At 41.0% G+C, this 21061-nt stretch overlaps 2 protein-coding genes across 3 annotated transcripts; both read right to left on the bottom strand.

The window, feature by feature from the left end:
- Positions 1 to 1383: 1383 nt before the first annotated feature.
- On the bottom strand, positions 1384 to 10187 carry patl2 (PAT1 homolog 2). The gene is made up of 19 exons (XM_017436074.3): positions 10046 to 10187; positions 9707 to 9860; positions 8138 to 8412; positions 7992 to 8054; positions 7859 to 7912; positions 7620 to 7778; positions 6592 to 6663; positions 6366 to 6514; positions 6052 to 6126; positions 5842 to 5965; positions 4875 to 4992; positions 4665 to 4771; positions 4537 to 4590; positions 4319 to 4461; positions 4040 to 4196; positions 3593 to 3733; positions 3419 to 3516; positions 2286 to 2426; positions 1384 to 2199 (listed from the first exon to the last, which is right to left on the bottom strand). The coding sequence occupies exons 1-19, from the start codon at positions 10067 to 10069 to the stop codon at positions 2166 to 2168; spliced, it is 2142 nt and encodes a 713-aa protein (XP_017291563.1). The 5' UTR covers positions 10070 to 10187; the 3' UTR covers positions 1384 to 2165.
- A 1263-nt stretch (positions 10188 to 11450) lies between these two features.
- On the bottom strand, positions 11451 to 20388 carry LOC108249725 (transforming growth factor beta-1-induced transcript 1 protein). Of its 2 annotated transcripts, XM_017439292.3 has the most exons (12): positions 20133 to 20388; positions 16513 to 16563; positions 16135 to 16283; positions 15982 to 16037; positions 15152 to 15291; positions 14976 to 15057; positions 14226 to 14310; positions 13796 to 13996; positions 13513 to 13686; positions 13344 to 13425; positions 12786 to 12934; positions 11451 to 12272 (listed from the first exon to the last, which is right to left on the bottom strand). In XM_017439292.3, the coding sequence occupies exons 1-12, from the start codon at positions 20143 to 20145 to the stop codon at positions 12006 to 12008; spliced, it is 1449 nt and encodes a 482-aa protein (XP_017294781.1). In that variant the 5' UTR covers positions 20146 to 20388; the 3' UTR covers positions 11451 to 12005. The 2 variants fall into 2 exon arrangements, with proteins under 2 accessions (XP_017294781.1, XP_017294789.1); XM_017439300.3 differs by lacking the exon at positions 16513 to 16563 and having other exon boundaries at positions 20133 to 20387.
- Between the last annotated feature and the right edge of the window lie 673 nt (positions 20389 to 21061).

A 21061-nucleotide genomic window follows, 5' to 3' on the forward strand; every position in this document is an offset into this window, starting at 1 on the left:
GGCCAATGTCTCAAAATGAATAAAGTGGTTAAAATAAGTGGAAAATACAAAAATGTACATTAAACACAAACTTAATGAGCAGCAAAGACTGAAGGAATCCACAGGGAGCCAAATAATAAAATCTGTCTGGACTTCATGAAATCTTGTTTTTGCCTAAATGTTATATTAAAAATGTGACGTCACTTTAAACTGTAAAGAGACAAAAACACAAGCTGGGACTAAGCCTCTTTCAGCCTACATGTTTCCACAGAGGCCTCAGGCCTCTTGCATATTTAAGGACAAAAGTGAGTCAAAAGATCTCACTGTTCATATAGATTCCTCACCTCAAGTCCAAATCCTGTCCTTATGAGGTCGAGGAGGGGTTAATGTCTCACCCAGACTTCTCACATACTTGGCTCCTAAACAAACTTTCACCAAACCACTTCACATGAAAGATCTTAGAGGTAGAGAACTGTCTATCACAAGAGATTTGAATTCTTATTTTAAAAATCTCAGTTTAAGACATTAAGAATAAATTCTGATTTCTGAATCATTAAAAACTATTGGATTAAATTTAGTGCCAGTCTGCAGGTCTCCCTGATGAAGTCCTGCTCCTCACTATTGGCATCTCATATTTTTGCACATGAACAATATCTTCAAGAATAAATGGAAATTTACCAAATTGTTTATTATTATTATTAGAGGTTCAAAATAATGCAACAAAACCCACTGATTTTCAACTTAGAAGTTGTAATTTCAAGAAACTGAAAAAACATTTGAGTTTTCCCCTCCCATTTGGTAACTTTTTTTCCCCTCAAATCATTTATTATATGAGTTATCTATAGAAGTAAAAGTTGGTTCACCTGATTAATTTTTTCCCAGTTTTCTACATCTTGTACTTAAACTTGACTGTAGCGTAATAAACATAAAATTAATCCAGGCTTAAACTGAGAATCTTCTTAGGAGTAAAAGTTTATTACGCTTGTCGACAAGGGAGAGCAAACATTCAGATTCTTACCTCTAACAGAATATTTGTCTACTCATCCCATGATGAAACATCCCTTTGATTCAGAGCTTCTGGTTAATTAAAGAGTTTACATTTTATTGAACACGACGCCTGAGACTGAACCCGGTTCCAACTGGTCCTGTGTCTAAAACCAACTGTCCAGTCCTGAGAAATCGACTGTACCGCTCTTTAGGTCAACACATTATTTAACCACATTCTTAAATATTACATGAGTGCGTCAAACAAATATATTTTACCTGAACACTTTGAATGTAGGCTCCACTTGGTAGCGAGCAGGATCTTTGTTTGCTGATCTGCATCTTATTATTATTATTATTATTATTATTATTATTTTTTTAAACATTTGCACAACCATTTAAGATTAAGTAATGTACCCTAATCGACTATTAAAAACATGTATTCCTTTTTTTGCTGTGAACAAAAACTTGATTTATAAATGTATGCAACAAAGAACAGAGGCATAAAAAAATGGCAAGAGGCATTTTCTGCTCTCTTAATCAAATCTTTGAGCAAATGTTTTTTTTATTCATGATGCAAGTGCTGTACAAGAGTGCAGTTTAAATTATTTCTGTTTCCAAATGAATACAATAAAACAAAATTATTTTTACAACTGAAACTTTTAAGATTGAAAACTACATCAAAATGATCTTATTTAGCATTAATACACATGTATAAACAATACAAACCTTTTTACAAAATAACCCAAAACTGCATTAGCTCCGTTGGGTCAAGACAACTTCCTTCAGAGGTTATAATTAACATATAGCTTCAGCTGTACAGTCATAAATAATCCTCCGCCTGAACTTTTCTGATGACGCGTCTTAAATCGTTTATCCTGGAGTTTCAAGAGCAATGAAATTAGGGAGAATGTGTGGGGGGTGGAAGTTTATCTTTAAAAAAAAAAAATGAGTTTGCACAATAATTAGCACTGATGTAGCCAAGTGGAGACCAAAATGAGGAAAGTAAAATGATTAAAGGAAATAAAAAAGGGAAACAGTTTGAGGTGCAACAAATGTGAAGGAACGGGTGAGGGAAAGTAATCAGAACCAAAATGGGTACAATATGTAACTTCTGTTATTACAGGCGCTGAGGACTCTGCTTTACTTCACTCCAGTTCAACAACCTGCTCTTTAGTTGAACATCTCATGAGCTCCCGTTCTCAGGAGGGCAGAGCCAGGAACCCGGTTGCAGACCTAAATAAAACGACATTTTGTGATCCTACCAGTGTGCTATCATTTCAAGCATCTAGAGCGAACATCTGTTGAAGCTGAGGACTTACTCCATGTTGCTTCTCAGCTGATGCACAGTTCGCTTGTCCAGGTATCGACAGAAGAGCGTGAGCAGGTTGGAGGGAAGCAGGAGCGGCTCTACCAGCGAGCACTGGGACAGCTGTCCCGCCACCTGGAATATTATATCCGTCCTAAAACACAAGTCAGACGTGCTCAGTTTTAGATAAACAAGAGCAACACAGTCAGTGTATATATGTGAATATATGTGTTCACAAAACCTTTAATAAATTTAATTTGTTAAGTAGATGAACTAAGTGGGTTAACCAGCAGCAGAGGAACTCTAGATCTTTAGTCAAACACTACAGTTTCACATTACTATGAAACAAACATCCTGCTTTAATAAATGTATTTGATGACTTTCAAACAGGGTGGCACAGCTGCGCCAGCCTGTGGTTAGAGCTGTTGCCTCTCAGCAAGAAGGCTGCAGGATTTCTTCCTGACCTGGGGCTTTTCTGGGTGGAGTTTGCATGTTCTCCCTGTGCTCATCTGGGTTTACTCCAGTTTCTTCCCACAGACCAAAAACATGCATGTTAGGTTAATTGATAACTCTTCAAATTGTCCCAAGGTGTGAGTGTGAATGGTTGTTTGTCTTTATGCGTCCCTACGATGGACAAGCGACCTGTCCAGGGTGTCCCCCGCCTCTTGCACAGTGACTGCTGGAGACAGACATCAGCTCCCCGTGACCCAGAAAGGAGAAGCGGGTAAAGAAAATGGACTTCCACACAGGCTTGTCTCACAGCTGACATTTTGACTTGAATTGGGAAAAGCACAAATGTATTACCAAGGGTTGCATTCCCTTCCTGCTGCTGTCCATGCTTGGTTCAACAAAATGTTAACTAGCTAAATGCACCTGTGTTTTCTTTACTCTTTCAAGTTGAAATGTCTGCTGTGAAATAGTGCTATTGAACCACGACTGAACAAAACCTCTCCTACAGTTCATCTTCAGCCCCTGGAAGCCACAAATTGTTTTCCATTCCTCCACTAAAGAGAAGCAAACAAAACCACAAACCTGCACTCAATGTCTCACTCAGTGCCATGTGGAAACTTTTAGGCAGGACACCAGTTTTGTTTACCTCTTTTTACACAGTTTCTACCTAAAAGAGCCATCTGAAAGTAGTCCTACCAGGTCTCAAAGTCACCGATGCTGGGCTCAAGAGGAACACCTGAGGACAGCAGCTTCTCTCCATGGGACAGAAGAGCATACAGCAAGGACAGTCCAAACTAAAACAAACATGTAATGAAAAACATTAAGAAAAATAAAGTGAACAACAGCTTTTCAACAGCACAGGACACCAACCTTGTTCTGACACGCCAGCGAGAGGCACTCGTATGTTGACAGAGACTCTGAAGAAGTCAGATCTTTGAGGACACCAATGAGCTGACTGAACGTCAGGCCACTGATCACATTTCGGAGAGGTGGGTAGAGGACTGGAAGGGCCTAAACATAACACAGAAATGAGGAGATTCATTCTGATCATTTCAAACACAAACAGCCATTGATCACTGTTCAGTTTGGTGAATAAAACCTTGAATCCCCTGACAGCCACTATAAGATGTCCAGTCATGTGATAAAATTATAATTAGATCTTCACTGTCCGTGCATTTAGTCTGAACACTTTAGTAGAGAATAATTCATCTCAAAAGCTTTATAATTAGTGCAAAAATCAAATAAGATTCAAGGTAAAATAAGAGTAGAAATGAAGTCACTCAGATCTTCCATCAATCTGTAACAAACCTGACCCACCTCCTCTGTGTCTCTGCTCATCAGCGTAGGAAGGTTCGAGGTCACAATGTGCAGGATTTTTATCGCTCCTTCATGTTTCAGAAACGGGAGCAGACGGGAGAGAAGCTTTTTGCCTTTTGAGACGATCAGGAAAGGAAGAAACTCCACTCCTGAATCACTACGAGAATTGAAAACATTTATTATTCAGTTCGTACTCAAGCTCAAAGATAATCAGTTCTTATGAACATAAACAGAAGTATTAATTCAATATGGCACATCTATTTTGTACAAAAAACTCACAGAGAGTTGTGGTGTTGCAGCTGTGAGTAAATACACTCCACTTTCCTTTGAGTTTTCTCCCTCGACCTTGTTTCTTCTGCTTCAGACAAAACTGTGGTTTTCATCCTCTCCGTTTCCTCCACTTCCAGCAGAACAATGAACAACTGCAAGAAGGAAAAAAAAGGTAATGCTGCTCTGTAGGTTGTTAAAGGTATCAAATCAAGTATCAAAGCAGGTACCTTTTCTATCTTGTTGAGAACCTCTAACCGCTGTTGTCTGGTGTCCTTTTGTTCCTGTAAAAAGGTAAAGTAAATATGAGAAGAGCAGTTTGTTCCAATTTAGAAATGCTGGGGGGTAAAAGACCGACCTCGACCGGAGACCGAGCTTGGACTGCGTGAACTGCACTGATGGCACGACGAGGAGAATAACACGTGGCTACAGCGACTTGGCCTAAAGAGCCTTCGATGTGCACCACTGCAATGATAAAAACACATTGATGTTCATATTAGAGAACAGCTAAACAAATGCCCAAATGAAGATGGTGTAGTGGCTTAAACAAAGACGGCGTGGAGAAAACCTGGTGTGTAGGCGTCCACTTTAGTGATGTAAGGCGTCGTGAGCTTCAGCGGCTCCTTCTTGCTCCTGATGCCGAGCTCTTCCTCAGCCATCTTTGCTTCTATTCGACGATAATACTCCTGTTGGAGAGTTTAAGAGTTCAATAACTGAAACAAGCATTATTAAAAACACGGCCCTGTGCTAAACTTTAACCAACCCCTCATTTCTTTACATTTCACTTCGAAAGGGTCAGACTTTCTTAGAACCTTAAAATGGGTCCTAATGCTTATTTGGGGCTTTTTGAAGTTCTTTCAAAAAGGTTTGAGTTCTGCTGCTTTTGAGTTCTTGTACCATAGCTGCAGATTGTGCAGTGTGTTTAATAAAATGAGTAAAGAGGACGAGAGATGAAGTGTAAAACCTAAAAAATTATTTACAACATGAACAGAATCTTAAAGTCATGTGTTTAATGAAAGGGAGGGAGAATCCAGCCAAGACCTAAGATTAATCATCCTTCAGTTTTCAGTGAGCAGCTCTTTGAGAATCACCTTGTTGGTGCTAAAATACTATTGTGTCAAACTGTTATATTTGACATATTTTTTTATAGATTTAAACAAAGAAACTGGCACAAGTTGTGTCTTTGTGATAAACTGCTGGTAAAGTGCCTAAAGAAAAAATTTAACAAGTTCTTTGCCAAGCTGTCCATTAGCTGTAAACACTACCAATTTATCTTTAAGTTTAGGAGCCTTTTTATATCTGATAGGTCAGAATTATGTGGCTTAAACAAAAACAAATTTATGCAACACTGTCAGGTGCTGGACTGAAACAATGAAAATACAGCTAAAAGTCCAAAGAAAGGCCTTCAGGAAGCCTGATAAAATACAGTTTTAAAAGATTTTTAAAAGTCTGGCTTCTTGGAAGGATAATATAAAACAAAACAATAACTCAGATCTGTATTTAAAAAGTACTGAAAGAGTTTGTTTGTTTTCTACCTGGTAATAGTAGTCCTCCAGATATGGATTCTCACTCTGCAGCTGAATCATCAGCAGGCGGGTGATCCACTCCTTTTCTTTGGTTGTCATGAGACGACAGTAAGGGTCCCAGCCCTCAGACTTTCTATAAGCAGGATTAAACTCATCCCATCATGCATTGGTTTTGAAAACAAATAAATTGTAGAAAATTCTCTCTTGATCTGTTCCAACCTTTGGAATATCCGCTGTTTTTGACTGAGGAGTCGTTTATGTTGAGGATGGAGCTGTGCAACTGGACCGGGGTACCTGTTGGACAAAAGATTCATTTTCTTTCCAGCCACAAGCTTCCAGAAATTATGTAAAAATCCTAAACTGTGATGCCATTTGGCTTGTCAAGCTACAACATCTTGACTAAGCAAGGAGTTTTAGAGCTTGTCAGTCATAAAATTAGCCCCATTAGTGAAATAAAGTTATTTCTCAGACTTTGCTGAAATCTCAGGTCATCCTAAAATGAGCGAACCCCCTGGAGAGACGCAGCGACTCACCCAAAAGGCTCCACTGGGTTCGATGAGGGGCTGTAAAAGGAGGAGGGTCTCGGCGAGTTGGCGCCAAAGCGAAGTTGCATCATCTTTGGAGTCAGAGGCTGAGGAGTGGCGGGACATGAGCGGTTTGGAGGAAACCTGAAGACCCCTGTCTGGTTCAGCATAATATAAAGAGTCAAAGCTAGAACAATAAATGCAGATTTTGTCTGAATGAGCCTTTAGAAACAACCTGGTTGAAATGCCGTGGGGTCAGTGGCTGACGGGAGAAGATGGGTGATCCTGGCATCATGGGTGCCTGGATCTGCGAGACAAACGCAAAGCTAAAGAAATGAATAGGAGCTGACGTCTGAAGAGATTTTGATTTAATCTTCAATGATTTAACATTATTACACCCACATGTTTATGAGCTTTAGTTATTTTAGATACTCTGTCACTTCTACATTTTACTAAATTGTAGGTTTTAGGTTTTTGGAAAGTTTAAAGTTGTTTTTAAAGCTAAAGGAACTTTTTGTTTCTCCTAAGGAAAACTAGTCCACCTTAGAAATCTTGCAACTCACTGGTTGGTCTGGCATATCTCAAAAAGAATACCAGCTGCTGAATTTATGAGCATCTGCTAGAAATGTATGTCTGTGAGGACAACAAATAAGGAATATAGCTGTAGTTCTCAAAATATCAAATGTAAACAGAAAATCATCTGTATTAGCCTTATATACAATCTACTGTACATGCCTCATTTTATTTTTGGCATACAGCCACTTTTCAAAAAACAAACAAAAAATACAAATTGAAATTTGTAAATGTTTGCAAAAGTACGCAAAACACTCATAACTGGTTTTATCTGTTTATAATTTTAGCATCATATGGGTTTAAAAACCAAATGTGGCCCCCACCTCTGATCTAAAGCAACAGTTTCTGCTTCATCTATAACATTTGTGAAAAACACAGGATTCTGTTTGGACTTCAGTGTTATAAAACTAGATGATTTACTGTCCAGTCTACTCAAAAGGTTAAATATTCCACCTGTATCTCGTCCCTTCCTGTGTGTTGTACGTGAATGAAGCTGTGTGGAAAACTTAAAGTATATGTATCTGACATTTCTCTTCATTAAAGCTTGTTAAACTAAACCAACCAGCAAGTCATTCTGGGTTTATAATCATCCACTAAAGTGATTTGAACCTTCTTTTCCAACTTACTGAGCAGGGATTATTCCTTTCAAAACAAAATGGAGGTATAGTTTAGTAAATCAAGTTTTGCCACCTGAGAGGGACCCCTTTGATAAAACTGTCTTCTGGTGAAGGGTCCTCTGGGCTCTCCTCTCCTGCCTCCATAAGAGATGGGATATGGTAAATCCAGGAAACTGGAGTTCATGTGCTGACCTCTGCCTCTGTGACCAATCACACACACTATGGCACTGTCCTGCAAATACAAGACCCAAAAATTTAAAAAATACAAGTTTCACAAATCCATCGTCAGCAAAAACATGATTTATTCTTAACCTGAAGTATTGATCCTGAGATTCTCCTGTTTTTTCTGCAGGAAGGCATCATCCTCTAGAAATAAAACAGTGTAAAGAAATGTAAGCAGCACACAGATTGGATAAAAATAATATAATTTAAAGTTGGCGCTTACATCATCCTCAAAGGTGTTCCGGTACAAGGCGTGCCCACAGTCTACTATAGCGCTGTCAAGACTCTGGAATAGGAACAAGAGAACTAAGATTAAACCCAGTCACTACAAGCTGACCCGTCTAATTGAAGCGTTTAATAATTTGTCACCATGAGGCTCGGCCGGCCCTCCACTATCCTCATCACAGCTGGGTCCTCAAACATCTGGCCCCTGTCCAGCCCTCCCCTCCGCCCCCTGCCTCTGCTGCGCTGCCACGGGGCGGCTCGGAGCAGAAACTGGGGCTTCTGTACGGGAGGGGACAAGGGAGGGCTGGGGAGGGACGCGGGACTGGGGTCTGGCACCGGTGGCAGCGATTCCAGCAACGGTTCTCCAAATGGAACGCTGCCGCACCCGAGGGAGTCTGCAGTCCCGTGTGGGTCGAGATCTGTGGCGTGCACAAACACAGACGGTGTCAGCTTTTCTCTCTGTTCAGGATCACTTTCATTTCAGGTTCACCTTGTTCAGTTACAACTTTCATGGCTTAAATGACTGAATAATAAGAACTGTAGCCTTACAATAAATACCAAACAAGAAGCAGCTGTGACTTTTTCATCACAGCCTTTTTACAGAGTAACTTGGAAAATTAAAATTTACCTCAGTTCTACAAAATTTCCCTACAAGTTATAACTAGGCAAGTGAATACTGTAATAATGAGGGGGAGAAGTCATCTCGTTAATTTTGGTTGAAAAAAAAAAAAAGTTGAGCAAAACTTCAGGGAAAAAGCACTAAATGCGTAACATCAAACCTGCTGAAATGCAGTCAGTTCTCAACACTTATCTGGTTCAGGAACAACCAAGTCCCAGTAGAACCTTGGTTCCATCAGAACCGTGTGGTTTCGCTGGTCTCACCAATGTCAACATGTGAGAACCTCCTAACACCAACCTGTATCAGAGGTTTTAGGTTTGGAAGCAGCAGTTTCTTAAAGGTAATCTGGTGGCAGTTTTTGGGATCCAATAACTGCAACCTTCAATCATAAGTCTCAAATTAAACTTACCATCCTTTTATATGAATGTATATTTAAATGTAACCAGCTGTAGCTCATCAAGATCTCACTGAACTGACTGCTGGGAGGCTAGTTTGTGGGAAAAAAAAGCCCATCAATAATAGAAAACAGGTGATTTTAATTGTTGCATTCTCTCTGAATTGAGCGTTTAAAACCATATGCCCATCAAGCCGTGTGTCCGTGTTTTGAACAGACAGTTTTTAAACATCTAGGTCTCTTTGTGCACACAAAGAGGCCTAGATGTGCGATCGGGAAATGTGCAAATTCAGCAATTTTGATAGTAAAATGAATAAAAATGATTGGCTTCATAGAAATTTCTTTTATAACAAAATATAAAACTAATATTTTCCTTGTTTTTACAGTTGTGTTTTATTTTCATCATGGCAGCAGAGGCATTACTGTATGTATCTGATCCAATGATTACCTTCTGAAAGTTTCATTAAAGTCTGTCCTCCAGTTCATAAGACATTTTGCTAACATACACATCACTTTTCACTTTTGGCTGCGGGTGATAAATATGTAGGTGCAATGAACAGACTGGAGTACATCTGAACTTCTGTCGGACACCACAGGAAACAGTTTTCTCAAGTTTGACCTCTTTTCTTCAGTAGTCAAGTATCCAACACGTTTGACTCGTTCTGCTCAACAGCACCAATAAAAGATAACATCCACCCACCCATCCCAAACGTCTCCTCGTTGTAGACGTTTATGTCCTCGTCCTCCTCAGCCATGGCCTGCAGGAGCTCACAGTCCATACTGCTCTCATTCTCTGCGTCACTCCAAGCATCTCCATTCTCAGGCCACGGATCCTCACAAACATTATCCGCCTCCTGTGAAAAGTCAAAATGAAGGACTCAATGATAAATAAATGCTGTAAAGTTGCCTTTTCCAGTATAAAAATCACATGCACCTATCCAGTTTCTCTGAGTAAGCTCCTCTGGAAGCCTTTTGCTTATATGAATCATGAAATTCTGCTAAATTCATGGGTAAACACAACTTTAGGAGGCTGACTTACTTGTTGCTGTTTTGAATCACTCATTTTTGGAAATGTTTATTACACCTGAAGCCGAAAACACGCGGTGACTTTCCATGAAAAACTACCTGCTTCCTCTGGTCAGACTGCGAGAGATGCTCATTTACTCCTAAATGAACACACCTGTGAGGCGCGGGGGCGTGGACACGTCAGCACGTAGCTCTCGTCTCACCTGGACGTCATGACGTAACTTTCTCGTAGCTCTCAATTGGTTTTGGTTATTTGCTCTTTTCCCTCTAAAATCGTTCATGATTTTAAAATATATATGATCTGCTCGGAGGGCATCAGCTAGTTAGCAAACAGTGACCTCTGGTGACCAAATGCAACATTTTCTCACATTCCTGCATAGTTTATTTTATTTTATGACCTGAATACTTTTTTTCTGTCATTTTGAGGAAAATAAAACATCCCCGAAGTCATAATTACGAGATGCTGTTTAAAAAAAATATGAAACTAGATCTGTAGCCAATTGAAATTATTTATGTTTTATTTGGAAAAAAACTTCTCAAAACTTTTATGATTTTTTTAAAATTTTGTTATCGCGTCACTATTTGAATGTGTTTCCCGTTCAGATATTAGTTAAATGTTGTTTATAGTTCCTACTTACCTATTGGAGCAGGGGGACCTTAATTAGTGAGACACAAAAGAGTGACGTCACTAAACAGTTTATGCTAAAAAGACGTGTTGTAGTGCCATCTCAGTATTAAAAGTTTTTTTAAATTGTTTTAACTACATAAACATTATATATGTATTTTTTTATTTTGTTTGTAAGGTGTTTTAATGGGTTTTAGTCGGTTTCAGTATCTGCTCAACCTGTGCTCAGTGGTACAGGTATGTTATTGATTTACATGAATTACGTGAAAAGGACAGCTTTAGCTTTTACCCATACCCATTTAAACCCATTTTTGCAGTTTTATGATTATTTATTCTTTACATGCAGAATAGTAGCTGCAATCCTTGTACAAGCTTAGAAATTCTTGTGAATTTATTGCTTTTGTTGTATGTCTCATACAAATGTAGACACTGTTCAGTTCCACAAGAATTTTATTTTTTTATTTTATTTGATGTGTTTATTTTTGGAAGATAAGGCTGCAGGATTGAGCTAACTGTGTTCTGTGGTTTTAGGACCTTCCTTCTGAATACAAGAGCCAATTCTGACTTCCGGTGTGATCATTCAACCATTCTGCAGCCACAACACATCTCATTATTATGAGGTACAATTTAAAACTTATGACTTGATCCCTTTTTCTTTGGGCTCAACTCTGCCCTACTTGGGTCGACCCAGCGTGGGTTCAGAGGTTTTCCATTGGGTGATCCTACCTGCTAATAGCAATCTTGTTTTCTCAGTGTCTGTTTCATTTTGATGCTAAACAAACCACAAAAGAGCAAAAGGTTTCATCTTTATTTATCCAAAGTGTTTTTGACATTTTGCATAGAGGCATAGGAAAGGATAATACCAAATATCTGGCTTTAAACATGTGGTAATAAAAAAAATATATATAGCCATTAGCAAACATATAAATGTAAAGCAGTGAAATGTGTACATAATGATAAAAAGCAAATATATTAAAAAGACTTTTTTATAGGAGTACATTTCTTAATTTGAAACAAAACAATTGATCTGTTTCTTTTCTTTCTTTGGCAAAATAATTCAGTTATCAATGTTCAGTTTGAATTCAGACCAGATGGAAAATATTTACATACATGAGAAAATATTTGGCATCATTTTGTAACTGGATAACTTAACGTTAGAGATGTATTTTAGACTCAGTCCACTTTTTTTCTTCTAATAAACATGTTCTTAACATTCTTTCCTCCCTTCTGTTTTAAAAACCAACAAAAAGACCTCACCTTTGGACTGAATTAGAGAAATATTGTATAAAAAGTGTCGCGCAGCCTCTTTACTTTGGGGGATTTTGCGGCAGATCTGTGAGCGGCGGATTCAACCGAACAGCTTGATGAAGCAGGGGTGGCAGTATGGCTTGTTTTCTTGCTCCTTAAAGCAGCCTTTGCTCAGTGGCTTCAGGCAGAAGTGGCACACGAGGTGGTGGGGGTGAAACTTGGCGCCCATGGCGGTGACGCAGCGGCCCAGGATAGGCTGCTGGCAGGCCTGGCACATGCTGCCGCGGGACTGGTGGTAGTGCGCCTCACACAGCGGCTTCCCCTCGTGCTCGAAGAAGCTGCCGTTCACGAAGGGGCTGTAGCACTCCTGGTGGTGGGAAGAAGAAAATAAGAGGAGATTCAGTCACAGTAAAGGGGATAGTTCAGAGCTTTTAAAGTAGGGTTCTGTAGAAAGGTTATGATGTGAATAGCTCTTTTTATGACCGCTTTATTAGAGAATCTGTGCATCTAGTCAGTTCAAATGTTTACTCCCAGGTAAGTAACATTAGGGAGGTAAATGTTCTTTTTTTAACCTTCAGCTTATTTATTTAGCCATCACTTCAATTATTTAGCCTTCAGCTCATTTTTTTGCCTTAAGCTTCTTTTTTTAACCTTCAGCTTATTTATTTAGCCATCACTTCAATTATTTAGCCTTCAGCTCATTTTTTTGCCTTAAGCTTCTTTTTTTAACCTTCAGCCTTCTCAGTCGGGTTTATAGTCATTAAGGGGGTAAATATGAATATAAAAGAAGGAGATTTTCTTAAAATAAACCTTTAAGAAATCTAATTTTCAAATATAAAACCCAAACTCCTTTCTAGATTAGACCAAGCAGCACACTCACCCTACATACGAAGCATTGTGGGTGCCAGAGGGAGTTCAGAGCTGAGATATAGTTTTCCAGAATAGGTTTGTTGCAGCCTTGACAGCGAGAGGCGAACAGAGACAAGAAGCACTGCTGACAGTACTGCTGGCCCTCCCGGTCATGGAAACCTGCAGGAGAAAAAAAAACAAAACACCAACGTTTTAATGCAGTTCAGAAGTTTATTTGAAAAAAGAAACCTCCAAATTAACAGCCTAACATTAGCTGATGAGTCTGCCTTTTTTCCATGTGACTCTGGTTTTGTTTTGTTTTGCCTTGAGGCTTTAATTTTCATGACTTTCATGCCAAAAACACAAAGATTCAGTGTTTTCCTCCTAATTCTTGGTGGGAACAGATCTGCTTCTAGCACAAAAGTTGGGCTCTTATTTATAAAACTAACAAAAACTGTAACAAGTAATTTTTGTCTTATTATTAAAGTCAGTGTAAACGGACCGGTATAACAAGCTTGAGAGGGAAGTTGCTCATTTAGTGAATTATTAGTTAAATCCTATGGAGTGACACGCCAGTTTACTGGATTACCTTCATCTCCAAAGGTGCGGCTGCAGTTGACGCAGCAGAAACACTCTGGGTGCCAGTTCTTGTCGAGAGCAGTGACCATTTTCTACACGTCAAAGGGAGCAAAAATGAACGATTTTAGCCACTCGTGACAAACCATCCCAACAGAAACGGTCGCGTCTGAGCGTCTCACATTCAGTATGGGTTTACTGCAGTGTGCGCAGTGGGGGGAGAAGAGGGTGAAGTAGTCCGGCTCGCAGTATGGCCGGCCGTCCTTCTCAAAGAAGTTGCGACTGCCCAGCTCCGTCTCACACTCGGTGCACACAAAGTGCTCCGGGTGCCACACCTTCCCCAGAGCCGTCACCACCTGCACAAAAAAAGAAACCAACTCAGCTGAAGCAAGATATTTAAAAAAGAAAAAAGCCACAGCTACAATCCGCAGCAGATGGCAGGGATAACATTGTGCATGTGTTCACCTGGCCTACAACCGGCTTTTGGCAAGCTGAACAGTTTCCTTTGGAGGACGTCTGAACTCCTTGTCGACTTAGGTCTGATTGGAGGAGTCCCAGCATGCTGTCCAACGAGCCCCCAGATGAGGGCTGTGTAGGGGCAGCAGGCTGCGGTGGAACAGTGGGCTGCTGCGGTGCTGTAACCACCAGGTTGACCGGTGGAGTTGGCTGGAGGGAGACGGTGAATATGTTTATCTCTGAAACTATTATTGTAAAGAAAACCTTAAAACTAAAACATATTTTACATTTCAAATTTCATTTTCTGATGATTTCTGGGTCCACTTTTAACATTTCAGCTCAACATTTAAAAACTATAATAAAAATCACACTTCCTTCAGTTACGGTTTCATATTCCACTCCCAGAACCTTCACATGAGGATAAAAGTCTTCAACTTACTGTAGTCTGGACTCTGAAGTCAGACAGAGAAGCCATCAGTTTGTCCAGCTCCATTGTAGCTGATGTTGCTGAGGGCTTTGCAGAGCTAACACACACACACACAAACACAAACAGAATAAAATGAACAAAATCTGCAGTTTATTCTGATCTAAAAACTTTAAGTGTTTCTTGAAAACAGCTTTCTCTCAGCATGGCCACCATGCTAACCATCACAACATCTGTTAAAACCTAAAGCTTCTCTCATGGATCACCGTCCCACACACCTTCATATTTTACACAGATTAATCATGACCCAGATTCCGAAAGAATTGGGAAAATAAATTTAATAAAATTTAAATAAAACCTGAATGCAATGATTTAAATGGCTTTGTAGTGGAAGAGTTTGGGTTTGGGCGCTGAACTACAGTACTCTGCCTGCAGTCCAGAGTTCAAGTGAAAACATTTGATGCATCATGAAACAAAAAATCCAGCAAAGACCCAGGACAATAGAACAGCTAGAATCCTCCATCAGACCAGAATGGGACAATATTCCCTCTAAAACCTCCAGTAGCTGCTCTCCTCAGCTCCTCCATGTTTACAGACTGATATTAGAAGAAGAAAAGATGCTTCATAGAGGGAAATATAGTCCTGTCTTTTGAGATGTGTTGCTGCCATCAAATTCAAAATGATCTTATTTTTAAAAAAAGGGTACTATGTCCCAACTTTTTCAGAAGTGGGGTTCTAGATGAGATGGACGCTTGGCGTTGGTACCTGGATGTTGACGCTGAGGCCTTGTCTTTCATCTTGTCCCGCTCGTCCTTCTTCGAAGAAGGAAACTGGGCCAGGATCTCGTCTGATAACAAAAAGAAGTTGGATCAGACTACAGCCGAGGTTGCCCCTACAGCTAAAACAGAGGGACGCGCTCCCACGCCGGATCACTCACGGACCTGTGATGTTGAACTGGGTGGCGTTGAGCTCCTGTAACAGATGGTCCAGCTCGTTCAGACCTCCACCAAGCAGCGAGGAGGAGAAGGCAGGAGGAGGAGGAGGGTCGGCCGTGTGGGGGGAGCGTGGTTTACACACTGTGCTGTGGGACAAACACATTCAGGTCAAAACTTTATTAGGGAATATATTCATACCAATGCATCGAAGTCACAGCTGATCAGTGGATGAAGAACTGTCACTTTTTGTGTTCCCGTTTTTAATCCAAGTTTTGAAAGTCACTGCAGATGATAAAGTGCCAGAGTCTTGGAAGCCGTCAAAGGATTCAGTGCGTCTGCAGCGAACTCAGTGCGTAAAACTGAGCAGCAGCTGCTGACAGATGACAGACATACAGATAAGATGATATCTCTCATCTTTTGTGGATATTTACAGGCAACAAAGAGAAGCCATGAAACCAGGACTGTCTGCTTTCTCTGGATCAAAGTTGAGGTTTGGTTAATGAAAGCTCGTTCCTGTCCAGTTTTGTAGTTCTTAGCATACGAACAGTGAGGAATTATAGGACTCCAACCACTGCCACGGATATGGAGATGTTCTTGTCTGCAGTCCTCCAGCAAGCCAACAGAGAGCATCATTATTAGACGATGATGCTATGTACACACGTGATTACAGGATAGCCCTCTGGTTGCAGTAAATTATCTACACAACACTGTGTCACTACAAAGCTGATCATTGTTATTTTAGAAATTGTGTTTTTCCTGCAGCAGGGATAAAAATAAAGTTAGAGAAAGCACAAACAAACAGGAGAAAGCTTTAGGTTGTAAAGAAGAGGATTTACCTGTATAACTTGTCTGGGTGGGAGTTCTGTGAGGACTTCATTGCAGCGGAAACCGTCTAAGAGACAAAACAACCAACCGGAGACGGAAAAATATTGAAGAAACTATGAGACACATAACAGCTGAAATAAAGGGACTTGTCCCTGAGCGGCCACCTGCTGTGGTGTGTAGGCTGGAGGTGGTGGACGAGCCTGGGCCGGGTCCTGGGAGGTGGCGTCAGCATTCTGCGGAGGGTCAGAGGTCAACAGGACAGGACACCGAGGTAGAGGAGAGCTGGTGTTCTCCAAATCAGCAAGAAGGGCGTCTGAAAGGAGCAGAGCACTGAATTAATAAACGTTTGCTTTGTGATGAGAATCAGAGACTTTCCACCTCTATGTCTTGTAAATCTACACTTACAGTCGTCACTGATGGTGTTCAGAGTGCAAAGTTAAGAAAACATGCAATATGAAGTGCTGGCTAAAAACACAGAATGGAGTGAGTGGAGGACAGGGAGGTGCACGACTGACAGAGGAGATGAGCAGACAGTTACGTACCAAACACAACAATACGAGGACTGAGAGGGTAGTTAGGTGTCTCAGGCACTCCTGAGGAGAGACAGACAGCCGGCGTGACCAATACAGCAGCAGAAAACCAGCCCGAACGCTGCACACAACATGGAAAACACCCCGAGCGGATCTTCACACATCAGTCAGCCAGAAGGGACCCCGTCCACGTGGTGACGTTACCAAAACATGCACCCGTTCCTGCTTTCATATCCATGCCACGGCAGCGTGTCGAGGAAGCAGAGGAGGAAGAGTGTTCGGCGGCTGATATCCGTATTCACTCCACGCGCTCAGCCCAAATGTAGGCTAAGGAAAGCGGGAGATGCTCAGAGACCGGAGTGTTGGTCTCTGCAGCTGCATGACAACAATAAGTGCTGACCTCATACGTGCAAAGAAGGCCAAAGCTTCCTATGATAAAAGAGGACTTGACAGGAATGATTACAAGCTTCAAAATTTACCCGAAAGGCTTCAAATTTGGATTAATTTCCCTGTACTGACTGAGGGAATACAGACTTCTACTTTGCCACGGTGTGACTACATGTAATATGTATTTTAGGTGATTAGATCTTTAAAATCAAGATGTTTCTGAGTCAATTAAGACAAAACTGAAGATCCACGTTGATGGCAGGGCTGCAGGGAGAAACTCAGTCTTTACTGACTGTTTGCTCTCTGGCGAACACATGATCGAGCTACAAGGCTTCTGGGAAAAAAAGTGTTTGTGGATGAATATCAGATTTGTATCAACCAGAAGTAGTATATTTTGATGAAAAACATCCCTCCATTCCAGTTAGAAAACCTTGTCTCCTCAGTGAAACACGGAAGAGGTAGTACAATTGTTTGCAGCACTTTTGTTGCGTCTACATAAAACAAATTTAAAAGGTTTCCTGAATTGTGTTAGGGAATTTGAAAGCAGTGTCTCAGGGGAGATGTTTGTCAAGTGTGAGACTGTGGCGCTCAGCTGATTCCAGCAAAGACTGATAAAAAAAAATAAAAGAAAACAAAAAGCGTTTAGAACGAAAGTGCTGACCTTAATCCAATAAAAACATTGTTGATCGACCTGAAACAAACATTTTACGAGACGTGACGCGCCAACGTCCCAAAGGTACAATCTGTTTTGTACTTTTTTTAGTGACAGGTAAGACATTAACTCTCCATTGCTTTTCCATAGAACCCACTTTAAAAGATCTGAACTATCACTTTAAGGTGCAGAAGGGGAGTCACACCAGACAGTAAAGGCAAACTTCCACCACTCAGACTCATAAAATTGTCTAAAGTTAGATGTTTTTTTTAAGAATTTCATTAGGTTTTTTTATGTGACTTGTAAAAAAATTAATAATTCGGATCATATTTATGCAGAAATGTAAAAACACTGCACCCGCTTTCAGAATATAAATAATTTTAAAACAAGAATGGTCGTAGTCGGATCAAATTAATCCAACTTTGGTGCCCTGAAAACCCTCTGTCCTAATGTAATTTTAATAAACTACCTTTAAATTTCTTCCACGACCCAGATCTTACAGACCTCAGGCCTCTCATTCAGAATGCAGACCATCTGTGATAAAAACTCGGCAGAGACGAGTTTGTCCAAATCATGCAAGCTTTCATGGAAACGCTCCTGACTTACAGGATGCTTTTCTGTTTTCCCACCCGTAGGCTCATACTGTACTTCTTTTTCTGACCTCGTCTTAGAGAGGTAAAAACAGATGAGGCCACGTGAGGGTGGAAGGAATGTTTACTGACAACTAAATACAAAAAAAAAGGGTGCATTTGTTAATTATATTTGCGTTTAAGACACCGAGCAGCATCGGTTGATGTGGGAAACGTCTGCCTCTTCAGTAACATGTTTCAGGTCAGCAAGTCACCGTTAATAAAAAAAAAAGAAAGACATAAAGAAACTGATAGCTGAAGTGTTTTAACAGGCTTTGGTTATTATCTTACGAGAGTAAAAGGTGGATGATGTTTCAGCACAAGTGCTAATGTGTCTGTTAGCAAAATATCTCATGAACCACTGAATGGATTTTAATGAAACTTTCAGGAAGTGATCACTGAACGTACGTCTACAACTAATTCAACTCAAGGTGGCCGCCGCAGCCAGCTGTCCTTACAAAAACACAAAAAACTGGTGATTATTCAGCAAGCTCTGCAGATACTGAGCTAAAATTTGGCGTGGTAGTAGCTGAGAGTCATTTACGACACGTACTTCAAGCGCCAACATTTGACACGAGATTTCGCAAGTGCGTGAGCTTGTTCAGAAGGTCATTTACAAGGTTTGAGCAAAACAGCTACAACTCCGTCCCTTCTCATTAGAAGACGATCTTAGTTTAAAACAGGCATCAGAAGTGTCTAAAACATCAAAAATGCATTAAAATTTAGGGAACAATCATCACTACCCTTTATTCCTCCTCCTCGGGTTCATGTTCGACTTTAAAACATCGGATGTGACGTTTTTAACCATTTAACCCGTCCCTGCTTCGTTTCTACCCCACTGTTTTGGTGTGTGAACAACACCTGAATTCTAAAAGCTTCTGGTTTCATCAGACGGACGAGGACCCGGCCAGCCTTGGATCGGCGCTGCGGTCACCTCTGGCCCTGATGATTCACACTTTTGGTACGACCATGTGTTGAGAATTTACACTACATGCCCCCTGCCTGCTGTCTCTCTCCATCTCTCTGTCTCACACACACACACACGCTTACACAGACTGCACATATAAGGAGCTGAACTTCTCTTAATGGGAATTCTGACCATATTTAGAGCTGCCTGCCGACTTGTTTGTCTTGGCCGAAGGCCCCTCTAACAAGTGGTCTCCCTCGCCGAGCGCCTCGACACATAAAACTCACTGCTGAGCACAAACTGAGGGTCTGACCAACGCCAGTCACCCAAGTAACACCGTCTCACTGCCTGAAATCTGATCCAGATGTGCCCAGACGTGGTGGGCTAAATCTAGCCATCCTTCCCTCACGTTGCTTGAGAAATTCTGAAACGGAGAGAGAGACACAGAGAAAGCGACCGGGCAGCTGAGGGGAAAAGGCTTCTCTATTTTCCTTAAACTCTGTGGGTTTTTTTTTTTCTCTTTCCTCAAATAGCAGCGCTGCTTTGGGCTATTCCGGGGCCCTCTTTTGAACGCGGCTACTCTCACAAAGCGCGAGATTCCCAATGGTTCTGGGATGAAACGATCCAGGAATGCGGGACGATCCGGTTCTCTTTTCGTGTCTCCAATCAATGGGAGACACCGCTGAAGTGGCTTTTCTCTCCATCCTGGACTCAATGATGATAATGGATGCAGAGGACAGCCGAGGAGCTGCTAAAATCAAATTTACAAAGAGTTTATTGAATCTGCAGAGCGTGCACGTTAAGAAAAAAAACACCAACTCAGTGGTGGTCTGTCAGATGGGGAATAATATATTAGTCCACTTTCTGCAGAAAATGACTGAACATGAACTCTTGTGTCTGACTCTTGCATGTGTATTTTAAACAAATACATGTCTTTATGAGGAAAAGAGCTGCCCTCTGAGTGCCAGAATCAACAGAGACCATATTTCCTCTGTTTGGGCACACCGCCCCTTCCCACAGATGCCTTCAAGATGGAGTTAAAAACATGATTACTCACCTAAATCCTCCATGGTTCGATCACAGCCGGCTGGTTCCCAGTTTTACACCCGACGCGGACAACACTCATGGGGCTGGATGGACGCAGTCTTCCCGCTATTGTCTGAATAACTTCTTGGACACCGTTATCCGCCGAGAGGCGGAGGAGGAGGAGGAGGAAGAGGAGAGGGAGGGTTTCTTTTCCCAACTCTCTTCCTGTGTTAAATAAATGCCTACCAGGACTTCAGACCCGGGAAGGCGTAGTTAAATAAATGTGGTTACAAACCCAGCTTCTCCCTCCCTCCCTTCCTCCTTCCCTCCCTCCCGACCCAAGACGTCATCCTGGACATTCCTGCTCCATATTTGGGGTCGAAAATTAAGGATTTTAGAGGCTCTCGGAGCCCGGCGGACGGCGGCTGGACAGGCTGCCGCCCGCGCCGCGAACACTGTGCCGTTGAGGTTCTTCACGGGTTGTTTTTACAGTCGGAAGGTGGATTTATACTCCCGTAAATACGCAACATCTTTAAAACGTAAAAGTAATAGTGCTGATTAAATAAAGTGTTTAAAAAAAACTGGAAAAAAGTTTGGACTGAGGAAAAAACTGCTGTATTTGTTTTAGCCACGTTAAGCTAACTTTACTGTTTTATTTTATTCATTATTTAACATCAAAGTGACTGTTTTGAAATTTTCACTACAAAATCTTCCAAACACCAGCGCTAAAGCTAGAAAAGTTTCACGAAGGTTAATCTGCTGCTTTTGCGCTTCACGAAAAAACATTTAACCCCTAGTTTTAAAAACTCCAGTTTTTTGGTGGCATCCGTAAACAGACCGTTAGAGAATTGATGACGCGCGATCTATTGTGCGCACGCGCACTATACCCAAACAACAATGGAACCGTTTATTTTATTTTACAGATTTTTTTCTTCATCTGTTTCGATTCATCCCTAATCT

This window comes from Kryptolebias marmoratus, linkage group LG17, assembly GCF_001649575.2.
Source record: "Kryptolebias marmoratus isolate JLee-2015 linkage group LG17, ASM164957v2, whole genome shotgun sequence".
NCBI classification, from domain to species: domain Eukaryota; kingdom Metazoa; phylum Chordata; class Actinopteri; order Cyprinodontiformes; family Rivulidae; genus Kryptolebias; species Kryptolebias marmoratus.

What these genes read in the sequence shown, in the direction of transcription:
- patl2 (XM_017436074.3), bottom strand. Translation starts at nt 10,069, where the DNA reads ATGAGTGATTCAAAACAGCAACAA. An exon ending in AGGGCCGGCCGAGCCTCATG is followed by an intron (nt 8,055 to 8,137) that starts GTGACAAATTAT and finishes TTCCTATTCCAG; the next exon opens with AGTCTTGACAGCGCTATAGT. An exon ending in AAACAGCGGATATTCCAAAG is followed by an intron (nt 5,966 to 6,051) that starts GTTGGAACAGAT and finishes TCCTGCTTATAG; the next exon opens with AAAGTCTGAGGGCTGGGACC.
- LOC108249725 (XM_017439292.3), bottom strand. An exon ending in GCCTCAGCGTCAACATCCAG is followed by an intron (nt 14,311 to 14,975) that starts GTACCAACGCCA and finishes TGTGTGTGTTAG; the next exon opens with CTCTGCAAAGCCCTCAGCAA. An exon ending in CCGCACCTTTGGAGATGAAG is followed by an intron (nt 12,935 to 13,343) that starts GTAATCCAGTAA and finishes TTTCTCCTGCAG; the next exon opens with GTTTCCATGACCGGGAGGGC.